The 18,165-nt window shown below is 41.3% G+C and overlaps 1 protein-coding gene across 5 annotated transcripts in view; it reads right to left on the reverse strand.

Annotated features, from left to right (window-relative positions):
* The window catches only part of SWT1 (SWT1 RNA endoribonuclease homolog), a 61,248-nt gene that overhangs the window by 33,495 nt on the left and 9,588 nt on the right, over positions 1–18,165 (reverse strand). For 4 of the 5 annotated variants that reach the window (XM_083359078.1, XM_083359076.1, XM_083359077.1 and 1 more), the window contains 6 exons: positions 18,077–18,136; positions 15,612–15,741; positions 15,395–15,493; positions 11,953–12,141; positions 10,316–10,418; positions 8,174–8,316 (listed from right to left, as the gene is read on the reverse strand). In XM_083359078.1, the coding sequence (XP_083215204.1) occupies positions 8,174–8,316; positions 10,316–10,418; positions 11,953–12,141; positions 15,395–15,493; positions 15,612–15,741; positions 18,077–18,136 (724 nt within the window). The remainder of the gene's footprint in view (positions 1–8,173; positions 8,317–10,315; positions 10,419–11,952; positions 12,142–15,394; positions 15,494–15,611; positions 15,742–18,076; positions 18,137–18,165) is intronic. The other variant, XM_083359075.1, reaches the window with a different exon arrangement.

Below are 18,165 nucleotides of genomic sequence, written 5' to 3' on the forward strand. Positions count from 1 at the left end.
GCAAGTAAATGAAAAATGAAAATTTGCCCATCTCACTTGTTTATTTGCATCTATTAAAGTGAGAATAAACATACAACTCAAAATGTACAAATAAACATTCCTGATGTTTTTTAAAAAATCAGTGACCAATGTAGCCACTTCTATTCAATAACAGTCCTAAGCCTTCTATTCATGGAGTCTGTCAGTTTCTTCATCTGTTGAGGATCAACGTTTTGTGCAGCAGCAAGCATAGCCTCCCAGACACTGTTCAGAAAGAAGTTGTCAGAACCCACTTCAGCCCACAGCTTAAGAAAGGAGGACTCTTGGAGACAAGATTTTCCAAGCAGGAACTTTTACTAAGAAATAGGAGATAGCAGGTATAATAGACAGGATCTGAGGAATTGCCTCACATATCAATATTTTTAAAGTGTCCCCAAGCAAACCCCACCCCTCAGTTCATTCAGTCAGTTCCGGATCAGCCAAGCTCCAGGTGGTAAGCCCATCGTGGGAGAGGACAGATAACAGGTTGCAGCAGGATCATTTCCACCCCCCTCACACTTCATTTGGAGAAACAAACCAGATTCCAGAGAGTTTCATTTCTCCTTTTTCCACCCCCTTTCTTAGATGAGAGGGAATCCCTAGTGAGAAAGCAATTGATTATATTGTGATGGATAGCAGGCAGGCAGAATAAACAAAGGTTACATTAAAGGGAGGAAGTGAAAGCCATAAAGCTCCATGACTGTTCCCTCTCCCCCTTGGGAATGGCAGAATCCAGGGGGAGAGATATTTGGGGTTATCTCAGAGGAGATAATTAGAAATGAAATATAAATGGATTCTGACATCCTGCCCCCCCTTTAAAAATAGGAGAGATCCACCAGTATAGGAAACAAAAATATAGATGTTAGCCTGGTTTGCTGGGATATTCTGTATGAAACCTCTTTAGCAACTTAGGTGCTCTGATGTGACATTTATGGAACCACTCATTTTCTGAGGAGGGAAGGTGTTTCCAAGCTACTCTTTATTGAATTGCTCCATGGTGCTTTCTAGAATCCAGGATTTCTTTTACCTCGAAGTGTTGTTCACCTTCAACCATGATAGGAGGTGGTGGGGAGGGGGGTTTGGCCGTAAGGGTGACTGTTGTTCCCTTTTTAGCAAAATGCAGTGAAAGATTGGGTGTATTTGCCTAGGATTTTGGGGTAGTTCTAATTCTAGTTACTGGGTATATGATTCTTTTAATTGGAAAACGTCCTATATATTTTGGTCCAGGTTTTTTAGAGGGCTGTAGGGATTTTAAGTATTTTGTAGATAAATATACCATCTCTCCTACCCTGAATGGTATGGGTTCAACTCTCTTTTTGTCTGCCTATGCTTTGTATGCTTGCCTAGCTTCATCTAAACCTTTCCTAACGATTGGCCAGGTGCTTTGCAATTGTGCAATCCATTCTTTCAGGGATGGGATTTCCAGTTCGGTTGGGATTAGTTCTGGCATAGGGTTGAAATTTTGACCGGTGGCTATTTGAAAAGGAATGTAGCCTGTGCTGGAGTGGACTGTGTTATTGTAAGCAACTTCTGTGAAGGGGAGTAGGTCTGTCCAATTTGTTTGCTGGAAATTAATAAAGCATCTTAAGTATAGCTCAAGTACTGAGTTCCCGCATTCTGATTGGGCATTCCCCTGAGGATGATGACTAGATGTCAATCCCTGAGTAGTTCCTAAGAGGGATAAAAATTCCTTCCAAAACTTTGATGTAAATTGCACTCCCCTATCAGATATGATGTGTTGGGGTGCTCCATGCAGTCTGTAAATGTGCTGCACAAATAGTTTCACTAAGGTTTTTGCGGTGGGAATCTTTTGGCAAGGGATAAAGTGCACTTGTTTGGAAAACAGATCCGTAACTCCCCAGATGACAGTGTTCCCGTTGCTTTCTGGTAATTCCACTATAAAATCCCTGGCTATTTATTTCCAGGAGACTGAGGGTTTCACCACTGGTTTTAACAGTCCGGGCAACTTCCCCTGCAGCCTTTTAGCCATTGTGCACATTTGGCAGCTGGCCAGGTAAATTTCTATGTCCTTTTTCATGGATGGCCACCAAAATTGTCTTTTAGTTAAATGTAAAGATTTTACAAACCCAAAATGTCCTGTTGATTTTTGTATCATGGCAGAACTGCATGAAATTGATCCTCTGGGTGGCAGGCATATAACTTCTCCCCCACCCAGGGTAGTCTGTTTTTTATTGTGCACACATCTATTTTTCTGGAACCATTCATCTGTTTCCAAAGACTTTCGGAATTCAATTCCAGTTTGGCTATCCAGTTACGGCTTCATTTTAGCTTGGGCCCTGGTGGTTACTGGCGCTGCTAGTTGTTGTTCGGGTATAAGTGGTTTAGAGTCAGTGGCCCATGTGCTGTTATATTGGGGAATGCGAGACAGTGCATCTGCCAGGAAATTCTTTTCCCCAGGTAAGTGTTTAAGCGTGAAACAGAATCGGTGAAAATATTGAGACCAGCGGGATTACTTAGGAGTGAGTTTCCTGGCTGTTTTTACTGCTTCCAAATTTTTGTGGTCTGTCCAGACCTGAAAGGGGATTTTATTTCCTTCAAGGAAATGATGCCACATAAGTAATGACCACCTCACAGCGTAAGCCTCCTTTTCCCACACAGCCCAACATTGTTCTGTCTTCGTGTTTCTTGGATGTACATGCACACGGTTGCAGTGCCCCATCATTTTCCTGTAATAATACAGCTCCCACCGCCACATCATTTGCATCTCCCTGTATTACGAAAGGTTTATCAGAATCTGGGTGCCTCAGTATGGGTATGGCAGAAAAAAATCTCTTTAGCCTCTCGAATGCCGCTTGACATTCCATTGTCCACTTCAGAGGCTGGCTGGGTTTCACTGCCCCCATTTTCATCAAGTTCATGAGGGGCAGGGCTATTTAGGCAAACGAAGGGATGAATTGGCAGTAGAAGCTTGCAAAACCCAGGAAACTTTGCAGTTGCTTCCTTGTGTGGGGGGGTGCCCATTCTAATACTCCCTTGACATTCTCGGGGTCCATTTCGATGCCCTGCGGGAATATGCAATATCCCAAGTAGTCTATTCTTTCCTGATGGAATTCACATTTCGGTAATTTTGCATATAGGAGAGTGGCCCACAATTTTTTTAGAACTGCTCTGACTAGATTAATATGCTTCTCCTCCTTGGTCTCAGTGAAAATAAGGATGTCACCTAAGTAGACCAGGACCCCCTTAAGTAGGTACTCTCTTAGCACTTCATTAATTGCATAAAAACTGTGGGGGCCCTTTGCAGTCCAAACGGCAGAACTTTGAACTGGTAGCAACCCACTGGACAACTCAATGCGGTCTTCCATTTGTCCCCTTCCTTGATCCTAATGTGGTAGTATGCTTCTCTTAGGTCTAGTTTGGTAAAAAATCCTTCCTTTCAACAGGTGGGATAGCATATCCTTCATGAGGGGTAGGGGATGCAGATTACTTTTACTAATTGCAGTCAGGGCGTGGTAATCTATGCAAAAACGCATAGTGCTGTCCTTCTTCTCCCTAAATAGGACCGGAGTAGCCACTTTGGGTTTGGCAGGTTCAATAAATCCCCTAAATTTTTATTTATGAATGTTTCCATCTTCTCCGTCTCTTTAGGGCTCATGGAGTACAGCCTGGGCTTCGGGAGTTCTGCCCCGGGTTTGATTTCTATAGCACAGTCTGTGAGTCAGTGAGGAAGGAGCTCATCTGCCCGTTCCACACTGAAAACTTCAGCAAGGTCCTGGTATTCTTCCGGTATTTCTGGTAATCCTCTCTCTTCTTCCACTGATGCTGTCTCCACTCCTCATGTTCTCCAATCCTTGGGTTTGGGGGGTGGCTTTGGGGTTTTCAGTTTGCACGCCCCCCCTCTCTGGGAAGTTCAATTCTGCTGTCCTCCAATTTACCCAGGGGTTCCATTTCTTTAACCATTCTAGCCCTAAAATCATTGGGCATTCCATGCCTGGGGTCAGTATAAACGTTATATCTTCCTCATGGGTCCCCAGGGACAGGTGAACTGGTAAGGTGGCTAAGGTAGCTGGTATCCCCCCCTGCTATGGACCCATCTAACTGGCCAAAGGAGATTGGTTGCTTTAGTCTCCTCACCAGAATGCCCAAATTCCTCACTAGCGTCAGGCTAATTAGGCAGCCAGTCTATTAAGGCTTTGACTTTGACAGCTTCAGGCATGGAGGGAGCTAATATAGTCACTGTCTTAGGGATGGGTGGAATGGATCCAATTACCAGGGTTTCGCCCTCCGAGTTGTCTTCCGAGGTGTCCACCACCCTTGCGGTGTAGGCCGGAGTTCCCTCCCAATTCCTTAGCAGGGGTTGGGGACTCTACAGCCTCTATCCCCCTCAGGGTGGGCTCTTTTGGTTTGGCTGGGGACTTCCCTGATTTCCTGGCTGGTGATGGGTTTGATTTGCACTGAGGGGCTTTTGAGCGGCATTCTGCAGCACGATAGCCCTCTCTCCCTCATTTAAAACAGCCCGTTGATTTCTTAGCCGTAGCCACTGGTTTCGCTGGCTTGTGCATCTGTTCGGGAGGCGGGCAGGCCTATGGTTTTCCTCAGTGGTGCCTCTTCAGTAGGTCTATCTCTGCCTCCTCTGCCAGGACATACCAGTCATTGAGGTGGTGTGGGTCCCCTCAAGGCAGGCAAGCATCATACAGGTCATAGTTTAGCCCGTCTTTGAAATGGCTAAGGAGGATATCTTCTGGCCAGTTCAGCTTGTTGGCAATGGCCCGGAATTCTTGCGTATATTCAGCCACTGGCTGTCTGCCCTGCCTCACTGTTTTGATTCTCTCCCGGGCCTTGTAATCAGCCAAAGGATGACCTCAAATTGCCTTCTCAAGGATGACATGAGCCGGCTGAATTCGTTGAGTTCTGGGACGTTGGAGTCATGCATGTTCACCACCCAGTCTGCAGCCAGTCCGTCCAGGGCGGATTGTTCAATGTGGATGCAGGCTTTGTCGCTGGGGATGTCCCGTCCATATTCTTCCATATAACTGAGGACTTGAGTTAGGAAAAACCCCAAGCGTGGCGGCTTCCCCCTGAATTTTGCTTCCAGAGGCAGGAGTCTTTGAATGGATTGGTGCCTTCGCCGCTGGCAGTACTGTCCCCCCCATCCTGATCCCCTTCTGCGTGTCGGTGGGGGGTGGATGCTGCTGAGGTGGTACCTCCAGTTTCAACGGACGCCCCCGGTGCTACAGGTTCTAGATTCCCCCCCTTGTTCCTCCAGCTGCAGCTCCAGGCGCTGGTGCGGCTGCGGGACTCAGGTTTCTCCCCCCTTAAGAGAGCCAAGTTTTTTTTCATCAGGTCAATAGGTTTCTCTAAGATCCAGTGTGGTGCATAACTCCCAACCTCCACGCTGACGTGCAGGGAATTTTCCATCTGTTGCTTTCATTTGGGTTGGTGGCTGCCCCGTCTCAGGGTCACTTTCCTTGATGCCTTTTCCCATTCGCTTTTCCTTCCAATGCCCACCGACCACCATGGTTTGTGATCACGCGTCTCCACCACCTCTTCCCCAGAGGAATATGATGCTTCAGCTCCCGATATTTGGTGTGATTTCGGTTGGGGGGAAAGCTCCCTTTCCATGGGGCTTCCCTCCTTCCCTGCCTCGTCACTAGACATTGTACTTTTTGCAAAGTCCCCCGGTAAGGTTCTTCCTTCCAGGTTGACTCTTAATGCAGATCCTGTCTAATGTCAGAACCCACTTCAGCCCACATTTTAAGAAAGAAGGACTCTTGGAGACAAGATTTTCCAAGCAGGAACTTTTACTAAAAAATAGGAGATAGCAGGCATAATAGACAGGATCTGAGGAATCCCCTCACAGATCGATATTTTTCAAGTGTCCCCAAGCAAACCCCACCCCACAGTTCATTCGGTCAGTTCCGGATCAGCCAAGCTCCAGGTGGTAAGCCCATCGTGGGAGAGGACAGATAACAGTCTGTTTGCAGCAGGATCATTTCCACCCCCCTCACACTTCATTTGGAGAAACAAACCAGATTCCAGAGAGTTTCACTCCTCTCTTTTTCCACCCACTTTCTTAGTTGCCCATAAGATAAGAGGGAATGCCTAGTGAGAAAGCAATTGATTATATTGTGATAGATAGCAGGCAGGCGGAATAAACAAAGGTTACATTTAAGGGAGGAAATGAAAGCCATAAAACTCCATGCCTATTCCCTCTCCTCCTTGGAAATGGCAGAATCCAGGGGAAAAGAGACTTGGGGTTATCTCAGAGGAGATAGTTAGAAATGAAATATAAATGGATTTGGACACTGTTGCACTGTTTTCCTTCACCGTAAATCTGCAGTTTAAGAAGGGCCCATAAGTTCTCAATATGGTTTAGGTAAGGTGAGGAAGGAGGCCATGTCATTATTCTTTCATCTTTAAGGCTTTTACTGGCTAGCCAGGCAGTGGAGTATTTTGATGCATGCAATGAAGCATTGTATTGCATAAAAATCATGGTCTTCTTGAAAGCTGCAGACTTTTTCCTGTACCACTGCTTGAAAAAATTGTCTTCTAAAAACTCGCAGCAAGTTTGGGAGTTGATTTTGAGTCCATCTTCCACCGGAAAAAGTCCAACTGAAAAGGCTCATCTTTCATAATACCAGCCCATACCAGTACCCCACCTCCATCTTGCTGGCATCTGAGTCCAAGTGGAGCTCTGTGCCCGTTACTGATCCAGCCATGGGCTACTTATGCTCAAATTGTATAGTTAAAATGTCCGCGGCTGTATAAATATGCTTCATTGTCAAAGGCATCTTTAGGGAATGCTGCATAACTCTCTATAGTCTATTGGCAGTGGCATTAAAGTCAGCACTTAGTTAGGTTACAAAAACTCTACATTCCAACCCACAAGAAATGGAAGAAAATAGCAAGTGAAATTCATATGCTATTACATAACAGTTTGTATGAAAGCCGTGATAGTTAATAGTTGAATTTTGTAGACATGTATAAGCAGCCGTTTCAAAAATGACAGCACCCATGATCATAAGAAAGATGGAATCAGCTCTGTCTTGAAGGGAATTAGAATTCCCTTCCTTTTACCAAGCCAAGCTACTTTTTTGAAATTTTCACTTCCATTATTGGAATAGCACAAGAGTCACTCTCATCTCATCAGTCTATAAAACCTTTGAAAAATCTGTCTTCAGGTATTTCTTGGCCCAGTCTTGCCGTTTCAATTTATGTGTCTTGTTCAGTGGTGGTCGGCTTTCAGCCTTCCTTACTTTGGCCATGTCTCTGAGCACTGAACACCTTGTATTTCTGGGCACTCCAGGTAGGTTGCAGTTCTGGAATATGGCAGCACTGGGAGATAATAGGTTCCTGGTTGCTTCACGTTTGCTTCTTCTCAAATCTTTGGCACTTAATGTGCGTCTTTTTGTCTCAACACGCTTCTTGCAATTGTTGACTATTTACAACAAAACGTTTGATGGTTCTGTGATCATGCCCTGAGATCTTAGCAATTTCAAGTGTGCTGGATCCCTCTGAAAGACATTTTACAATTTTTGGCTTTTCAGAGTCAGTTAAATCTCTTTTTTGGCCCATTTTGCCTGAGGAAAAGAAGCTGCCTAATACTTATGCACACCTTGATATAGGGTGTTGATCTCCTTAGGCCACATCCTCCCTCATTACACAAATACAGATCACCTGATATGCTTATATCCACTAAGCATTCAGGTTTATACAGCTTGGAGGTGGAAAATATGCATGAAAATGATGATATGGTCAAAATGCTCACTTGCCTAATAATTGTGTTCACAGTATACTTTATGGCAGAAGTCCCCAACCTTTTGGGCACCAGGGACTGGTTCCGTGGAGAAGTTTTTCCACGGACCGGAGAGTGCGTGGTTTTGTGTGCTGCCTGCATCCCATGGATGGGGCTTTAATTCTGTGGACTGGTTGCTGGCATGCTGTGGCCCGGTACCGGTCCACAGACCAGGGGTTGGGGACCCCTGCTTTAGGGTAATGTTGGCATTTCATCAGTGATGATTATTTGGAAATATTTATTTTATGACACAATTTCTTTTAAAAATGCAATTTTTAGTTTTACATTGCAAAATCTTATGTTTACCTGGACATAAATCACACAAAATTCAGAGGCACTTACTCAATTAATTCTATTGTAAGGCAGTACTGTCATGAAAATATATAAAGAAAAACCAACCTTTTTCCCACTTGTTATTGGAAGTATCTTCACTAATAATTGTGCCTTTTGGAGTAATTTTCTGGAACACAGCAACTAAATCTGCTTTACTATATGCTTTTATTTCACTCACTAGGGCTTTGTTGCACAAATTTTTATCATCCCTATTAAAGAAATACAAATAGACATACCTAGTTTTGCTTTTCTGGGAAAAGGAAGACAATTGAATGTATCCATAATGCTGAGCTATGATTTTGGCTTAGATGATGGGTGAACATTACATATATTCAATGAATTGTGATTTAAAATATCCTATGTCTGTGTTACATGAGCTGCTGAATCTCTCAATACCTGCATGAAACCATTTTAAAATAAATTCTCCACAAGCAAATGTATAAGTTGAACTTGCAAAAATCTGTTTTCAAAGAATTAGGATTTTGGAGGCTCTAATTGAAAAAAACCATCCTCCTTTATTTAGAATCCCCAGAATTCCTACATAAGCATATACGTATCTGTATGTTTGATTGTTTGAAACAGCAATAGTATTTGCTCTTCAGTAAAATGAAAGACAATAGTTCTAAAAAAAGTATTATTTCTAACAACAGTTTGCTAACTTCTTTGTTTGAGAAATTGTCATCTCCAATTAAAGATTGCATATATATGACAATTTCCCACTACATTACACCAATCTACATACAGGTAGTCCTTAATTTACCACCATAACTATGGGTAGAATTTTTGTTCCTAAGGCAATTGTTAAGCAAATAATAGAACAGAATAGAATAATCACTTTGAATGTACACCAATCGGCATACATCAAAATGAAATTTCTTTGCATACAGCTCTCAAAAGGTCACCACCTTCGATATACACTCCTTGTTTGTGGCCAGCTCAAGTTTCAGAATGTCCATTTTAGTCTCTAGGGCAGTGATGGCGAACCTTTTAGAGACCGAGTGCCCAAGCTGCAACCCAAAACCCACTTATGTATTGTCGGGTGCCGGGTGGGCATGGCCCATTGGGTGGGCGTGGCCCATTGGGTAGGCGTGGCTGTGGTGGTAACGGCAGACTGGGTGGGACTGAAAAGTTCAATCAATCAATTCCAAATTTGCGTGATCTTTTTTTTTCCGTGAGAAGTTAAAATCGATTGATTGAACCTTTTTCTTTTTTGCACACGGCGGTGGAGGCCTAAAGCAAAAAGGTTTTATAAAACCCAGCTGAAGGCCTAGGACTGGACCGACGGCTCATGTGCCCACTGAGAGGGCTCCATGTGCCACCTGTGGCAACCATGCCATAGGTTCATCACCACTGCTCTAGGGAGTGAACAATGGCAAACAGGACAGATGGAAATGGATCTCCAGGTGGATTAGCCCCCAAATTAGCTTGTATTCCTGCACAACAATCTTGCCTTCTTTTATTTTTCTGATCCTGTCTCTTCCACCTTTTTCTTAAAGAGGTCTCACCCCTTTTCACCCCTGGAGCATGCTGCCACTGCCTCCAACTCCTCCAAAAGCCTCTCTCCCTTCCTCTGGGCCTGCTGACAGCCTCATCCAGTTCCTTTGTTGCATAAGCTCCGGGACCTCTCCTCCTCTGCCTCCTCCGCAAACAGCTCTGATTTGCAAATAGAATCAGTCACTGTGCCAGCAGTCATATATTGCTGCTGGCAGAACAATTTCAAACGGCGCAAACAACTTTTAACGGTCTCACCAACAGTTCCAAAACAGCTTAAAAACTTGCCATATCAGCAAATAATTACAATTAAATGACTCACATGGTTGACTTTGCTTGTCGGAAGCCAGTAGGGAAAGCCACAACTGGCTATCACATGACTTTGGAATACTGCAAATGTCATAAATACATGCTGATCACCTAGCACCCGAATTTTGACCGTGAGACCATGGGGATGCTACCATGGTTATAATAAGTGTGAGGACCAATCATAAGTCACTTTGTTCAGTGACATTATAACTTTGAATGATTGCTAAACGAATGATTGTAAGTTGATGACTACCTGTAGTTCCCCAAGTGTTTTTAAAAAGGGCTGCTGCTGAGAAAAATCAGTAACTGCATTACTTTTTTGAAAAGTGTATTTAAAATGATTATGTGCTTACTGCCCTGTCGATGAAATGTAGATCCTCCATTGGAAAGCTACACCAAAAAACTTACGTCAGTAAGATTACTTCAGCTTGAGGGTAGAGATTCTGATATTGAAGGCAGCATTGTAACACACGATCATCATTGTTCCCAGTACTGAAACTTTCTGAAAATTCAGAAAGAAGAGATTACGGTGTCATATTCTAAAACAATTGCCTGAAGAGCAAACAGCAATAGCACATCAAGAGGCAAGAAAAAATATTTTTATATTTGTGGCATTCTTTATTTACAATTATCCTCTTTGTTCCTGATGTTCAGTATTTATTAGAGTTTGCTAAAGCTCTGTCTTGGGAGTAAATGTAACGTAACATAATGTAATGTAATGCAATACAGTGCAAGAGTGAAGTGCCAATACTCAGAAGGAAACGTTATTCAAGAGAATACAAACTTGACCAAGAATGGAGGTTACTTTCTCAACTAATTACACCAATTATAGCTGGTGGCTATGATTGTTATAATGTATTTGAAATAAGACAGCAGCTCATTTTGAAGAATAAGCCGTGATTCACAATAATAACAGACAAAATTAAAACAATTGCACAAAACTCAGGCAGCATAACACTCCCATCCCAAATACATATTCACCCAATTCTCATCCTGGCTCAATGTCTGGGGAAAAGTCAGATCTTCAAGGCTAAGAAGGCCACTAAGAAAGTTAGCGGCCTTCCAAATCTCAGGGGATAGGCTTCCTGGTCACACACTATCTCAAAGACACATTGCTGTAAAGTATCCAAAAGCTTCAAATGGTGCAAAAATGCCTATACAGAAAGATGGTGCTGCTTCTTACCAGGCTTAATTTAAGGTATTGATTTAAAACACTAAGCTACTAAGCATTAAGTCAAGCAACTGGAAAGACTGATACTACAGATTTTAAAGCTATACTACTTTGAGTCTTCTCTTCATGTGGCAGCATATATTTATTGTACAACTGGTCCCCAGTTTCTATGTCTCTTTTAAAAAAAGCATTAAGATACATCTCTGCCATATAGTTTCTTTTATTATTTTGAATAACAATATTCTTACACTTTTATGCATTTTACTTATCTTTTAATTATCTCTTTTTAAAATTTAATTCTCTGCTATCAGCAACCATATGCAGGTGGAGAAATCATAAAATAATGCTGATGATGATGATGATGACGAACTAACAAAATAGATTGTTTTCCCTGAACCAATTTATATTTGTGATTTATTTTATTTAGCATTTGGCTGGGAATACTTTATAATGAGCAGTAACTTACTACTTTTGTTTCACTGTTTCTCAAGTGTTTGGGGCACAGAAACATTCTTAAAAGGAAATTACAGTAGGTCTAGAAAAACTAGTCCTTTACTTTGAGTCCTTCTTTGCACTTGCTGATTGATGGGAGAATTAATCATTTTTTAGATACAGCCATACACTGCAACTGGGAAGGTGGATGGGCAAGGGATGGGCTTGAGAATTGCATCACTGACTTCACAGAAAGCAGCCAACACCATTATTTTAGACCAGAGAAATAAATAGGCATTAAAAAAGTTCATTCTCAATATTTTCATTTGTGATGGAACAATTTCTGTTGGAATGGGGTTTATTACGACGTATGTGCACTTACTGAAGATTTTAGAGATCTAAGAATAAGAATAAAATTATGACTATTTCTACAATGACTTACGTGTTTTTTGAGAAGCAAGCTGCATGGATTGACCCCACAACTTTGGATCTTGATTTTTCAGGCAAGTATAGATGAAGTGAACTGCAGGGATTGCTTTTTGCCTAACATTTTCCAATATCTTCCCTCGCTTTAAGTTGTCCAGTTCTTGCAGAACTACCCAGGGAATTAATAGCAAAAATCTACCTATGCCTAATTAGGAGAAAAATAGCATTTTTGTCAAAAATTATCAAAGTTCTTAAAACAAAAAGTTGTATTTGTGAAATCCATGTGGTTGCAATATTCCTATACAAAATATTTCCACAATCCTCTTGTTTTCTCTCTTTATCCTCTAATTTCCAAATCTCTGTCTTGTTATCTGTTGATTCCAGAGAGAGGATTTCCAGAAAGAGGGGGAAAAAACTGTTTAGTTCAAAACTATCTTTCTGTGTGTGTGTGTGTGTTTGGATTTTTTGGTCAGGCATCTTATCATTCTCAATTTTGTGTATTGCTAAATTTCCTTTATTCAATTCAAAACTCAGACTACTATAAATAAGATTTTACTAAATTAGATTTTTACTAGTCCAGTAATTATTCTCTTTAATTTTATCAAAAGCATAAAAAAGAAAAAGCAATTTTCTTAACATGTCCTAGCGCACCTGGTTGACAAATACACTATCACACCAGGTGGCAAACTTTTTACTGCTTTCATTGATCTCTAAAGCAGACATGTCAAACACAAGGCCTGGGGGCTGGATCCGGCCCGTGAAGTGGTTTCATGTGGCCCCCGAAGCCATCCTGGAAACAGTGAGGGAACGGCCCCCACTGCCTTGACCCTGGCCCAGAGAACCTCCTTCTGCCAGAGACCCTCAGATCTGTCCCACTCCTGCCCAGGCCCCCATAGGCATCCTTGATGCCAGTGATGTAGAGCTGGCCATGCCCACCCAGTAGGCCACAGGCACTCTAGCCACGCCCACCCATTAGGCCATGCCCACCCTGGCCACACCCACCCAGCCCCCTGAGGGCAACCGCAATGCTGATGCGGCCCTCAATGAAATTGAGTTTGACACCCCTGATCTAAAGGCAGCGTTTGGACTCAGTCCCTAGGGAACTGCTGTGGTTAAAATTGTGCAAAAGTTCCATCGATAGACGTCTCTTGTTCCTAATTAGGTCCTTGTATAATCAGACCTCCAGCCAAGTCAGGTGCGGCTTGCAGGGAGAACTCTCAAATCCTATCCTGATTAAGAGCGGAGTAACGCAGGGTTGTGTCCTAGCCCCTCTTTTGTTCAATTTATTCTTATCTGATTTGGCATCTTACATTGGACTATTGAGTCCCATGCCCCAAATTACGAAAATTCCACTTCTCCTATATGTTGATGATGCAGTCCTTCTATCACTATCAAGACTAGGACTGAAAAGATTACTTTCTGCATTTGGGTCCTACTGTGCCGAGAACCACTTGTCCATTAATTACAACAAATCTAAAGTATTGGTGTTCTCTAGAGCCCGGAAGTTATACAACTGGGCTATTAATGGTAATGCTGTTAGGCAGGTCTTCCACTTCAAGTATTTAGGTATTCAATTTCAGAATACCGGCGCTTGGACCAGACATTGAACCCAGGTGCTGAATTTGGCTTCCTGTAGCCATCAGCAGATTCTAAGATTTTTCTTTACCCAAGGAGGCCAGTTCATCCCTTCTGCGCTGCGTATATATAAAGCCAAAACCTTGGCCCAAACTCTTTACGGAATTCCCATATGGATACGGGGCTTCAAGGATTGTATTGAAAGAACCCAAGCTGTTTTTCTTAGGAAACTCCTGGGTCTCCCTCCCTGTGTTGGCTTTGCTCCGATGTACCTGGAACTGGGCATTCATTCAATCGAATGCATGGCGTGGATCAACACTTTTAAATGGTGGTTTCGGGTGCTCTTCTCGGCAGTCCCTGGTAGCTACCTCTCCCTGGTGTTTGCTGACCCTCATACTTCTCGTTGGGAGAGGGAGCTGACGAAGAAACTCCACTTGCTAGGTTTTTCGGGTGATGCCTTGGGAGATTATGGCCTTAAGGATGCCCAATCTAGGGTAGTCCAACGGCTTGTAGACATAGATTTGCAATATTTAAGAGCCAGAGCTAACAAAACCTGCTCCCCTCTGATCTTCAGCCAATCTAATAATTATGGACTGAGGATGGCTTCATACTTCTATACTCTAACTATCCCCAAGTATAGGAGAGTCTTCTCTCTAGCCCGTTTCAATGTCTTGCCCTCAGCACTACTCGACAGGCAATTTAAGAGGCTCCCGATTAGCGAGCGATTATGCCCGTGACAGGGCTGAGGTTGAAACTGTGGAGCATGTTTTTTTATACTGCCCTATGTATAACGCAGGCAGAACTAAATTACTGTCTCTCCTTAAAATAGACCCTTCTGGTCCCAATGCTAGTAATTTGGTCTTATATTGTTTAGGGGATGGCTCCTCATATATTACTTCTCAGGTCTCTAAAATTTTTTAAGAGCTGTAATTATTAAAGGAGAATGTTGTAATTTCCCTCAGCCAAGGCTTCTGGTGTCCAATTGTCTATGATTTTACTTTTTCCATGTTTTTCTTTTGTTGTATTTGTACTTCGTTCTGTGACCGTAAACAAATAAATTGAGTACTAACATGTTAAATAAATGCACTTACACTATTTTCAATCAAGAAAGGATAGTGTTATGACCAGAAATGACAAGTTTTCCCCAATTCAGCATCCTTGCTTAGCTGACAATGATAATGATTATGCAAGAATAAAAGTTAAAGTAAAATGCTTATTAACTACAAGATTGCAGAGCATTTAAAGAATGAGTATTACAATATTATTTCTGCATGTTAAACATTTCATGCTTTACTTTGCTGGCACACCTGGTGAAAATGTCTGTGCATGGACCTGCAAATTACCAGACAAAGTTCTGAGAAGCAGCTACGTAAGCCTTCCTAACAGCATGTCTGTTTTCAAAGTTTTGAAGAGGATGATCCTAACAAGCTTTATGTTTTAAATGACTATACAATCATTTGTTGAATCATAATACACAATAGACATTATCCAAGTATATGAGACACTTAGTAAGCACACTGTTATGAAAGTAAGAAAGCCAATAAAAATTCTAGATTTTTTTGTTTGAAATCAAACTGATCCACCATCTTTTAACTTTGTGTGATGTCTACTACTTCAGTACATTTTGTATCAGGAGTGGTCAATAAATAAAATAATAAAACTCATGCCTGCATACATCGTATTATGTTATATTGCTTTATTAAAGATAACTTAAAAGTAAAAAAGGCTAAAGTTATTTGTGAAATGAAGCTATCTGCTATATGATGCGGGGTTGAAGTTTAGGTTTCAGACTGAAAAAAGATGTGGCAGGTAATAGACAAGCAACATCTTTCAGGTCAGATATACTTGACAATGGCTTGTTACTGAGATAAATGCACACATACCTGGGATATCAGCATTCTTCAAATATTTGATGAATGTCAAATGGCTGATCATTATATTAGTATCAATCACAATCAAAGTATTCAACCCAGAGAAAATATCTATTAGAAAAGAAGAAAAAAATATATATAATTCAATAATTGTCTTTATCTTTCATTTATTTTCTTCTTTCCATCGCCCTGATAATGGAGAGACAGCAGAATACACAGATAAGCTTACTAGATGATATATGTGATTCATCATCTGCAAGATCTATTTCCATGCAAGTTAGCTCTCCACAAGTCTGCACAACAGGCAGATCCATCTTCTTCTCAATACGAGCTGCATGCAAGTCTTCTACAATCTGCATCTACAAAAATAATTGTAAAATGGTGAGTTGTTATCTTAAGAACAAGACAAGGAAGAGTTATTGCTGCTTTTCCTTCTTCCTATTACTAATTACTTCTCCAAGTGTGGGGGGGGGGTAGGAGAGAGGGAAGGAAAATACTATTCCTTGTCTTACTCTTTCCACCTAGATGGTAGATGAATATGATACAGAAGAAAAGGGAAAATAAATGAATAATACTAATGGCAATGAGTAAAAATTGTTCTCAGTGAAAACATTTATCAGAAAGGTCTAACAAACCTGTAGTTAACACTGCATGATATTTGTAACCTGTCTATATATCTTGATACATTGATGTAAGATACTTTCTTTTCCCTATTTTTCATTTCTCTCAATTCTAGTTTGCACACATTTCAGAAGAGAATTAGTCAATACAAATCCTGATTATTTTGACAGGAATCAAACTATTATAATTTCTCTTAACTTTGTATTATTTATATTGTTTAAATAAACATGGTGTAGGAACCCATACAGGTTTCGCTATCAAGTTCAAAATGTTATGCTGGGACTCTTCATTCATTTTCTATCTAGCTTTGGAATTGAGATCAGAATAAGTATGTTCATTCTTCATTACTTTTAGATACCTTGACCAATAAGTATGCTCAGTTCTCATTAGGCTACCGTACTTTTGGATTCCTCCCAGTTATCCATTTCGCCCCTTCCCTCCAAGGTACAGTTGCAAGAAAAAGTATGTGAACCCTTTGGGATTACGTGGAGTTTTCCATGAATTGGCCATAAAATGCGCTCTAAACGTCATGTAAGTCACAATAATAGAAAAACACAGTCTGCTTAAAATAATACTACACAAACATTAGCTGTTGTCATGTTTTAATTGAACATAAGATGGAAACATTCACAGTGCAGGGTGGAAAAAGTATGTGAACCTTTGGACTTAATAACTGGTTGACCCTCCTTTGGCAGCAATAACCTCAACCAAACGTTTCCTGTAGTTGCAGATCAGACCTGCACAACGATCTGGAGTAATTTTGGACCACTCCTCTTCACAAAACTGTTTCAGTGTAGCAATATCCTTGGGATGTCTGGCGTGAATCGCTCTCTTAAGGTCATGCCACAGCATTTCAATCGGGTTGAGGTCAGGACTCTGTCCACGTTTGAAGTTTGCAAAAGAGCACCTGGATGTTCCACAGCACTACTGGCAAAATATACTGTGGACAGATGAAACCAAAATTGAGTTGTTTGGGAAAAACACACAACACTATGTGTGGAGAAAAAAAGGCACAGCACACCAACATCAAAACCTCATCCCCACTGTAAAACATGGCGGAGGGAGCATCATGGTTTGGGGCTGCTTTGCTGCCTCAGGGCCTGGACAGATTGTTGTCATTGATGGGAAAATGAATTCCAGAGTTTATCAGGACATTTTGCAGGAAAACGTACGACCATCTGTCCGCCAACTGAAGCTCCGCAGAGGATGGGTGATGCAACAGGACAATGACCCAAAGGATACAAGTAATTCAACAAAACAATGGCTTCAACAGAACAGAATACGCCTTCTGGAGTGGCCCAGTCAGAGTCCTGACCTCAACCTGATTGAATTGCTTTTGAAATCACTCTTAAGAGAGCGATTCACACCAGACATCCCAAGAATATTGCTACACTGAAACAGTTTTGTGAAGAGGAATGGTCCAAAATTACTCCAGATCGATGTGCAGGTCTGATCTGCAACTACAGGAAACGTTTGGTTGAGGTTATTGCTGCCAAAGGAGGGTCAACCAGTTATTAAGTCCAAAAGGTTCACATACTTTGTCCACCCTGCACTGTGAATGTTTCCATCTTATGTTCAACTAAAACATGACAACAGCTAATGTTTTTGTAGTATTATTTTAAGCAGACTGTGTTTTTCTATTGTTGTGACCTACATGACGTTTAGAGCGCATTTTATGGCCAATTCATGCAAAACTCCACGTAATCCCAAAGGGTTCACATACTTTTTCTTGCAACTGTACATATATTTCTGTGAACCTCTGCAATAGTCTCATGAGAGGTATAGAATTTTCATGCATTTCTTCTGCAGTGGAAATTTCAATTTGTTTCTGCTATTGGTGATTTTGCTGGTAACATACTTTATGTTTTTATATACTGTTTTCATTTTAAAACTTCATAATTGTAAAGCACCCAAAACTTAGATAATAAAAATACAGTCTCTTAAGTATGTATTATTAGCATATATTAGAATGGATGAGGACAAACAGAATATGAGCAAAAAAACCCAATCTAAAGTTTGGCTAGTATTAATTAAAAACTGCATTTAGGGAATTCTGATAAAAAAATCTCTAACCTCTTGATCCACATCTGTATTTTCAATGTTTTCAAGGGAAGAACATGAGGATGTGGAGCTCTGTAAGAAAGATATATAGGTACTTAGCT

Source organism: Vipera ursinii (genome assembly GCF_947247035.1).
Source record: "Vipera ursinii genome assembly, chromosome: 3".
Lineage (NCBI taxonomy): Eukaryota > Metazoa > Chordata > Lepidosauria > Squamata > Viperidae > Vipera > Vipera ursinii.